Source organism: Xenopus laevis, chromosome 1S, assembly GCF_017654675.1.
Source record: "Xenopus laevis strain J_2021 chromosome 1S, Xenopus_laevis_v10.1, whole genome shotgun sequence".
Taxonomy (NCBI): Eukaryota; Metazoa; Chordata; class Amphibia; order Anura; family Pipidae; genus Xenopus; species Xenopus laevis.
Window position 1 is genome coordinate 157,232,057 of NC_054372.1, and position 10,285 is coordinate 157,242,341.

The following is a 10,285-nucleotide window of genomic DNA, read 5'->3' on the forward strand; positions in this document are numbered from 1 at the left end:
TATTGCACAGTTATCTGGGCTTCCTCACTGAAAAGTTACATGGTTCTGTACGACTGCAGCCTTTCTGGCCTATGAAGCAATCTTGTGTGTATATGATAGAAACTGGAGAAAAGGGGCATGCCATTTGCTCGTTTCCCTATAATGCAGACACTTCAAAAGACTAACGGGTAGCGAAGGAAGTGCCAACTAATGCTTTTGTTATTAGTTACTATAATTTGAGCATTCAGGTGAGAATTCTGAAAGCACCAGCTAACTGTAGCCATACAGAAGGCAGTGAAGCTGCTGCCCCAGTCCAATTTGCTGCTTCTTTGACAAAGAGAAGAATTATCTATATACAACCACAACACATCCAAAAGATTCAGTTAACGGCATATAATGCTCACCTGTAGCAAGCAGTATGTCATGTGTTGCACAGCTCCCATTTGCATAATTTATGGCCGCAGAACTCCTAACTCCTCATTAGTGTTTTTTTTTTCCTTCTTCACATATATGTTACATATAATTCATCGACCGTGGAAGTTTTTACTCATGTTGTCTAACCACATTACCATGAAGCAAATGTTACAGCATATATATTTAAGATGTTGCACAATTATAAATGCTTCTGCTTCTCTCTATCCCTGCCAGAGGTACAATGCTAATTTTTTTGCCGCAGACAGTTGTTGCACATTTACACAGTTTCAATCAATTCCGAACGCTGATCTTCTCTGTAGCTCTGGGCAGTGGCTGTACCATTCTATGATATAGAGAAAGGTAATGCTAAGGACTAATTATTGCAGTACCATTCCAGTAATAGTGTGCCAATGTCGGAGTAAGACTTTAGCGTGTTATTTTAAAGCTTTAGCAAACTTTTTTCCCCCCACTATTTGTTTGTAAATATTTTCAGCTTTGCAACGGACAAGATGGTGTAACTGTACTTGGCTGAAGACAGCAATTGTTTGTACCATGTCATTGGTCCACTGAAATCATCCTATACTGACAACATTTTAAAGCTTCTAGACATTGAAATAAAGAATGTAAAACAACCAAACTAAAGCATGGAAACATGATCGTTTTCTGGAAAAGGGTAGAAAAGAAAGATGTGGTCGTTGCTGAGATGATTTTTTTTTTTCACTAGACAACAGATGAACAAGTAAGTAATTCCCCATGGTCTGTACGTTTCCAGAGTCATTTGTGGCGTTGAATAGTTTTCCTTTTCCTTCTCTTGAAAAAGCAACAGCACCTGCAAAAGAATAAAAAGGAAAATGAAAAGGCAGCCACGGAGAGGACAATAAGAGTGACAGATGGGTAAGTGCTAAATAATGCAAGGGCAGTTTCAATTATTGTGCCTATCACATAACTGTAATGCTTGATACTTTACCTATATTCTTAAGTAAAAAGTGGTTATATTTGACAATGACAGGGGGTACTTAATTATTTCCATAAATGAACCAGTTTATTTTACTTGTACGACTAGGATTTAGTTCCATTCTGTTCTCCAGGTTACTAATGTGAAGACACAACCAGCTCAAAATTCTAAGCCTTTTTAGTTTCATACTTTCTAAGTGAACATTGCCAACTTCAAACCTCCGAGAAAGTAAAGATGCTCACAAATAATGCTGTGTGCACCACATGAACAGTTTATTATCCTGTAAAGAAAGTGGTTAACTTAAATGGTTTCATTGAATACTGTGATGAGAATTGGGAACTATTCTATATTGTCTTTGTGCAAAAGTTAACTATATGTGGACACTGCTTAAAGGAGACCTGTCACCCAAAAAGATTATTCAAAATCCTATTTTATCACATTAGTCAAGCAAAATTAACTTTAATTACACTATATAAATTATTTGAATCATGTTTCCATCAGTCTGGGAATTCATAATTATAACAAGCAGGCAGGAGCCATTTTGTGGACACTGTTATTAAGACAAGCCTTGCATCATCTCAGAATCTTGTTTGTGCACCAGAATGGGGGACCTGATGTCCATCCCCATGCCCTGGCTACACAATTAAATGGTGAAGAGAATGGGGGAATGTGAGGAGGGCAGTAGCATCTAGGAAGTGCTGAATGGAAAGTGAAAGTAATTGTCTGCCCCGCCTCTATGCCTAAGGCACAGAGGAGGGGCAGACAATATTTGATTGACAGCCGAGGTTTTTAAATGAGCTTAAAACAGCTATGAACGCTTTAATAAAAAGTAGAAATTATATTCCATGTTTAATTTGAAAAGGACTTTAATTATACAGCTTTTTGTGTCTGGGTGACATGTCCACTTTAACCAGTATACCACCAGTATACCGACTTTTCCAAATTGCTGTCCATACAAGAACAACCAAAGCAAATAATCAGTTCACTGCAAACCCCTCGGAAGAAAATGAATCCCTTCTTTCCCCAGGCTTTCGAATAAATAGTTGCTCATTATACAGAGGGTTTCTGAGAGGACGTCTGATTTGTTTTGATTGTTATTAAAAAAAAATTTAAAAAAAATTAAAGTACTTTTATTTTACTTTCAGACGTTGCCTCTTTAATATTAAGAAATATCAAAAAACATTTTACTATAAGGAACAAAGAATGTTCAGCACAGGAACCAATGTTGAAAAAGGTGGTATACTGCCCCTTTAATAGCTCATACTGCTGAACACTGAATTATGTGAATGAGAACGGACTTTTTAACGGTTGATGCGGTCTCCTCAGAACCTCCTTCTGCTTGTAAATTCTTTTTTTTCACATTTGGTAGTTTTACAGTAAACTGAAGGAAGTGTAGGTTAATGCCAATGAACTGTAAAACTAGTTTTATCTTTATTTTGAAAAGAAGTTGAACAAAAGTTTGGTTGAAAACAGCACCATTTAGGGTGTTTAAAAAAAGCTTTCAGTCCTGTATAAATAAAGGTTCTAGTTTAGGATGTTATATTAATGATTACCATTTCCTTTTCTTCTAAGGGCAGATTTATCAAAAAATGTGCAAAAACATTTTCTCCATTTTTCTCAATGAGCAAGAAATGTTGCTGGCTCTATCATTTGACCTTGCATACTGTTCCAATAGGCTTTACCTATAAAGCAACTAGAGTAGGATTCTCGTGTGAGTGGGGTGACAGATTTCCACTGAATGGTTCTAATAGTTTGAATGGATTTTGGCAGCTTTGAGCTCCCAAAAGTTTTGTTGAATAAACATCTAACTGTGGGAAGACCATCAATTTCTCATCAATATCAAACTTTTTTTTTTCTTTCTAATAAATCACAACTTTTGATAAATCACCCCTTAGATTTTAGGCCTGAAAGTCTATGTACTTGCTAGAGTAATTGATTGGAATAATGAGGATAAGAAAGTACACACAAACATTAAAAAAGGTGCATATGATTTTTACACCTTTACAAAATGCGGACAGCGTAAGTTGAGAGCTTGCTTTTGAAGAGGGAGTGAAAAAGAAAGGTATGTCTAGAAATGTATTGATCTGCCACTCAAGTTAAAAAAAAAATTCAGTTAAATAACTATTTTTACTTGTATTTCAACACCCTTAAAATACCACCACCTGGCCAACCTATTCCACCTTTATCGCCACAAATGTAAATTCATATGTGCATAACTATTATACAATGTAGCAACACTTTATAATACAATAACATTTTTAGTTATGGCTTCAGTTTGACATATAAGAAAAAAACTTGACAAACATAGCTCTGTGGTGTAAGGCTATAGGGGACCAGAATTAATGTCTATAAAAAGAATATTGCTTAAACAGGGGATTATGTCAGAAAGATTGGAATTTAGACATAATTATAACAGTGACAGCAATAGTATATTTTGAAATTAAGCTTTTATGCAGTTATCATTTTATTGTATTCTTGAATCTACTTAAGGAGACAAGGCTTTGAGCATAAATAAGGCATATACTTAAAGGAGAAGGAAAGGATTTGTGCACTTGGGGGTGCCAATGTTAGGCACCCCCAAGTGATTGTACCGACTTACTTAAAACCCCGGGCCGGTGCTCCTATCAGCAGAAAACTGCACCGGCTCGGGGTTATACCAGTGAACACCATGGAGTGATCCTATCCAGTGTCTTCTTTCTTCAAATTTCCCGGGGCAAAAGCATGCGCACTTCAACTAAATAGCCGATTTTTTGGTTAAAGTTCGGTTCCTCGTTCTACTGCGCATGCGCAAATGAAAGAAGAAGCCGGAAGAGGATCGCTCTGTGGTGCTCACTGGTATAACCTCCGGGCTGGTGCAGTTTTCTGCTGATAGGAGCACCGGCCCGGGGGGTTTCAAGCCTGACATTTGGCACCCCCAAGTGTACGAAGTCTTTCCTACTCCTTTAACATAGTTTTCCATCGTTCTAATGTCACCTGTCTATTTTATAAGGCACATAAGCCAAGTGCAATGTACTTGGCTTACATTGTAAGTTTTTAATAAGTTTTTAACCTACAGTCTGAATAGGTTTTTACCTGCAAATCACCAAATCTTCTCAAAGTCTCCTAGCTGCTGACAAACTGCCAATATTCTGACTGATAACTGTTTCATATCTGGGTTCATTATGGTTATTTTGTCCAAAAAAATTTATTCTTGTATTTTGGGATGATAGATACTAATCTAAACATGAATAAGGTAATTAGAATCAACCTGCAACAGCCATTAAATAAGGTTATTCACACAGCTTGTGTTCAAGAAAATGATATGAGAATGGCCACATATTATTTTAACTGAAGTACATGTTCCTATTTACCTTATGGTTTTTTGGAATTAAACTTCAAAGTTTACTTTCAAAATGCCTAAAAAGCATTTCATTCAGCTAGGTTTTGTGTTTCTTAAACCTTTATCCTCTAAATAAGAAATTAAATTGTATTATCTTATTTTACAGATTATAAATAATGGAGTCACCATAGAACTGGGTTTGTTGGATTCTACTCCGGAGCTTGATAAAGGGCTGAAAAAGCTTGAAACGTCGCTTAGCTTGAGGCACGAATAAAGCAACAATCTTTTCACCATAATCGGAGTGCTGCTGAAGTATTTTCTTCTACTCCAGAGGTGTACGGTTTCATTACATACGTGATTGGTTGTCTGCCTCTGCCCCCTATTTGTACGCCATTGTTCTAGGCATATGTTCTGTGTACACTGCTAAAGGAGCTAGTCTTATATCGATGAAGGGCAAAACAGTACCCTGTTACATGAAGCTAGTACAGAAAATTATATTATCAATATTGTGCCCTCATCTGCTGCAGCAGATTACAGAAGATCTCTAAATTGTAATAAGTACAGAGACCTTAAAGGACATTTAACTCCCACACAACAAAAATCTAATCATTAAAATGTCTCACTACATTCCACTCTGGTCCCTGAAAAAACAGTGAGGCTGCTTCATTCGCTTCATCTGCCTGCATTTGTGCTCCATCCTCAGCACCTTTGCCCCCATCCCTTTGGAATTAGCCATGGCGATTAGTGAACTGTGCATGCGCATTTAGAAGCAGCTATTCTTGAGCATGTACAGTAGAAAAATAGCGTTGTTCTGCTGTACAGACGATCTTTGTAATAAATTGCATGTTTAAATAAAGTTATATTGAATAAGTACACTCAATGGAGGTCAGATGGGAGGGGCTACGCGCACATGCACATTTAGAGCAGGAAGTGCTTATGTAAAGCAGGGAAAATGGCCACAGGGTGGAGAAACTCAATACAAACAGGGATAAGGCGGCGGGTGTAGGAGGCAATTTGGGGAGCATAAGTGATAAGTTCAGGTGGGGGTAAGGAGCTCCATGCAGGCATGCTAAAACATGTCCTTTAAGAATAAGATAACAGGCAAAAATTTTTTTTTAGAACTTTGTACATTGCATAAATGAGCCTTTTTTACTGAAAAGGATGATACTCCAAAGAAAATATTAATGTACTATATATAGATATATGTATATATAATAAATTCATATTATAGGCTCATGGGTTAAGGAGGAGTTAAAGTAATAAAACTTCCCTCAATTCTCCCAATGAAAACTAAAATGACAAGGTAAAATAGGTAAGCAAATAGGAGTTGGCGGTTAAAGACACTTTTAAACCTTCATTAGTTCTGAAAAGAATATTGGCTTACATTTCAGTAATAAGTTAATCGACTAAACTTAAAGGGGCCAAGTCCCCATTCTAATAACTTGAATGGCAGTTCAAATGATCAGACAAGTGGCAGGTGTGGGGACATACACTGTGTGTAGCAAATACACTTCATACAAGTGCACAAACATCTATTCCACCGGCACAAACATAAACCATTGCAGACAGAACAGCTCCAAGAGAGCATAGATGATTAGATATAAATTGGAAAGTTATACCCTACTGAAAGGGATATAATACTAATAAATTAGATATTTTCCATTTTGAATCGTATGTCCAAAACAGATGACTGCTCAGTGAAGCCTGTTCTGCTTGCTACTGCATTAGGACAACTCACCACATGTTCAACACTTTCTGGCAGCTATGAGCAGGGAGGACACAAGGGAAAAAGGAGAGAATCAGACGCAGAGCCACATTACACCTAAACACATTCATCATTGAAAGCATATACTTTTCATACATTTCATAGAGATTTTTAAAAAAAACGACTAAGGATATAAAAAAGTTTATTTGGTGCATATATGCATACAGTATGACACCAGATGTCTGTAACAACTCAAGTAATCCTCACATTCAAAGAATGCAAACAAAATAAGTCCATAATAATGTCATGTGTAGTAAAGTGGAATGACACAGGGAATAGGTATTGAAATTACTAAAATTTATTTAATAATTGGTAGAAAAGCCTTTGTTGCTCAGGTGTGATTTTGGCCCAAAATGTTCAAATATTGAAGGTTCCAGGGCCCTCTTCTATGAACTTTGATCTTCAGTTCTTTCCAGATTTTCAATTGGATTCAAGTCAAAGGATTAAAGCTGCCAGCATGGCCCAGTCATTTTCTTTCTTTCTCTGAAACCAATCAAGAGTTTCCTTGACTGTTTGTCTTGTCTTGCTTAAAATATCCCGTCTTGTTTCATCTTCAGCATCCTGGTAGATAGCAGCAGATTTTTATCAATAATGTCCCGGTACATTTCTTCATTCATCCTTCCTTCAATTATTTGAAGTCTGCCAAAACTAAAAAAAAGCCCCACACCATGATGTTCCTCCAAACCTCACTGTTGGTATGATGTTTTTGGGGTGTGCCATTTCTCCTCAAAACATGGTGTGTGCAATGATATCCAAAGAGCTAAATTTTGACCCAACTATATTCTCCCAAAATGTCATTGGCTTGTCCAAATGTTGTGCAGAAAACTTCAAACATGCTTTTTATTCAGCAGTGGAAAATTGCTCTGTGAGTGTACATAAGAGGCCATGTTGGTTGAATGCATTACTTATCGTTTTCTTTGAAATAAGTGTACCTGCTAATTTAAGATCTTTCTGAAGCTCTCTGTGAGTGATCCTTGGCTTTTCGAGAACCCCTCTGATTATTCTTTTGACTGCTGTATCAGAAATCTTGCAAGGAGCACCTGTCATGGCCAGTTTCCGGTGAAATTAATTTCTTTCCACTTTCGGATTACAACCCTAACGGGGGTCACTGGAACATTCAGAAGCTTAGAAGTAAGTCTGTAACCAGTGCAATTAGTATGTTTTGCAATAATAAGGTTGTGAAGATCTTGAGAGAGTTCTTTGCTTTTACCCATCATGAGATGCTTCTTGTGTGACACCTTGGTAATAAAAAACCTTTTTATAGGCCATCAATTAGGAATAAACTAGCTGATATTAATTTGCACTGATAAGGAGCAGGATTGCTTTCTAAATACTGACAGATTTCTACATGTTTCTTGGGTTTACATGCTTTTTTGCACCTCTTTTTCTTCATTTGTTCAATACTTATTCCCGGTGTCATTCCACTTTATTACACATAACAATGTATGGACTTATTTGTTTAGAGATCCTTGTATGTGTGGGTAACTTGAGTTGTTATCTACATCTGGTGTAAATTTCATGTCATTAGCCACATTAGAAATATATTTACTGAGATAAATGTTGAAGTTCAATAGCAATAAGATCTGTATCTATCTCTAAATATATATTTTTTTGCCAATTAAATATTTTAACTTGCCCATAAATGCATTACCTCAAAAGATATTTAACACTATGAAATAAAATAAATGGTGTATTTTCGTGATGAAGTCTTTTCTGGTTACTTGCTAATATAGTTTGTTGTCAACCCACAATGTGAATGAAATATGACTCGCTGACACCATAGGAAAAGGCTGTACTCCTGGCCACCTATTACTGAGTTTGTAAACAGAGAAGTGTAATTTCTTGGTTTCCTTGCAAAATGTTTAATTGTCTTATTATTCTGTGTGCTAGTCATCTGACAAATGCACGGTTTTAATTAACGGTTTCTCAAACTCCCTGCAACTACATTTCAAAGAAAAAAAGATCACACATGCTTTCTACTTGATAAAACACAGTATACTATATAAATTATAACTGAAAGCATAAAATCCTCACTGTACAATACACTTCAGATACCCCTTAAGGCCTATGGCAAAAAGAGGCATTCTGGCAGCTATTCTGACCTTGCTGATAATAGCATCTGTCAAAATGTCCTTTTCAGATTCTAATGATCTCCACAAGAGCACAGAGGCAGTCAAAATGCCATTTAAGACAAAGGCCTCATGGATAATCCTTAGTTTTGAAACCCATTTCCTACTGTTGAAATTACTGTTCCAGTAGCATACATACTTTGTTTCATCTAGGACTTCCACTTCTGCTGGGGCTGTGATTGGTGCATTTGAGTGCCCTGCTGTTGGATCGTCGGTGTTTAGCTCACCATTTGTAGAACTTACAACCTAAAAAACACAAAGCAGTGAGAGCCTGATCATAATTCAAACTGTATGTATTAGGATGCAAATGCTATATCACCCAAATGAAAAGATAATGATCTATAAAATGTTGCATGAATGCTAACTGAATACACACTTATGGGTACGTATGCATTGATTATATATACATAAAACAATCAATATTAAACTTGATTTTGGTCACAATCAGTCTGTGCATTACTAATCACAAACACGGAGTCTTCAAAGGAAATTAAGACACCTTGTTTATAATTACATTAAATATATGCAGTTTCATTAAAAGGTTTGTCTTTTTGCCAAACACTATGGGTATCAGTATAACTGGGATCCTAAAATGTGATACTTCTGCAGAATTAACACCTGTTAACAACCAAACCAATTCAGATCAGCTGAGCTATTGAACTAAATTAAGAAAAGTTAGAATATTTTCCCTGTTTCAACAAATTACATTTTTGCCGTTCTGCTTGGCATCCACCAAGACAGAAGATTCTAGCAAATATCATTAAAACGGAAAGTAAAAAAAATCGAAAATCAATTGCATAAGGGCTCAAAAGAGAGAGAGAGCTCTGAGAATTTGATATTGGGTTATATAGGTGGGTATATGTCCCTTTTACACCATGTTGTGTAGAGTAGGCTAATGGTACATGTGCATTTTTTTTTTTTTTTTCAAAGGAGAAAGAAAAGGCATATTTCATTGGGGGTACCAAAAGTTAGGCACCCCCAAGTGATTGTATATACTTACCTCGCACCTCGGGCCAGTGCTTCTATCAGGAGAAAACTGCACTGGTCCGGGTGTTCATTCAGCGAGCACAACTGGGCGATGATTGGCTTCCTTTAAATTTCCCGGGGCAGACGCATGCACAGTAGAACGAAATAGCTGACGTTAAATTTCAGCTTCTTGTGCAACTGTGCATGCGCACCTGCAAAGAGAGAGAAGAAGCCAGAAGCAAATCGTTTCGTGGTGCTCGCTGGAAAACCCCCGCGCCAGTGCAGTTTTCTGCTGATAGGAGATAAAGATCCGCACTCTCCGGTCTTTTAAGAAAATATAAAATATTTTTATTATAAACACAAACTGACGTTTCGGCCTACCCTAAGGCCTTTCTTAAAGTGCTTCACTCATAGTAAAAGTTTTTTTCGGTTTACATAAATTTTTAATGGATGAGAAGTTATTTGTAAATTGGAACTGCTACTGAAAGCTGAATCTGTCTTGATGTTTATATAATCTGCACTCCTGGATCTGACTCCTGAAACATTGCAATCCAGCTAACAGATCGGGAGGAGAGATGACTCCTGTTACGCTGTTTTAAGAGTCACACCCCAAGAACAGAAAAAGGGCAAACAAACTCTGCTTTCCACTGCAATTACATATACAAATCATTGAAAATGTTTACCCCTGACACCTCACCCTGAAAATAAAAATTAAGTTGGCTAGACTGTAGCATATTCTATTTATTGTACTACCTCTC

The 10,285-nt window shown here is 36.8% G+C and overlaps 1 protein-coding gene across 1 annotated transcript in view; it reads right to left on the reverse strand.

Annotated features, from left to right (window-relative positions):
* Positions 1-465: 465 nt before the first annotated feature.
* Positions 466-10,285, reverse strand: part of csnk1g3.S (casein kinase 1 gamma 3 S homeolog) — a gene marked incomplete at its 5' end in the record, with an annotated part of 91,002 nt that continues 81,182 nt past the window's right edge. The window contains 3 exon segments of the mRNA NM_001095821.1: positions 466-1,222; positions 6,406-6,429; positions 8,701-8,807. Of these exon segments, the coding sequence (NP_001089290.1) occupies positions 1,168-1,222; positions 6,406-6,429; positions 8,701-8,807 (186 nt within the window). The 3' untranslated portion in view covers positions 466-1,167.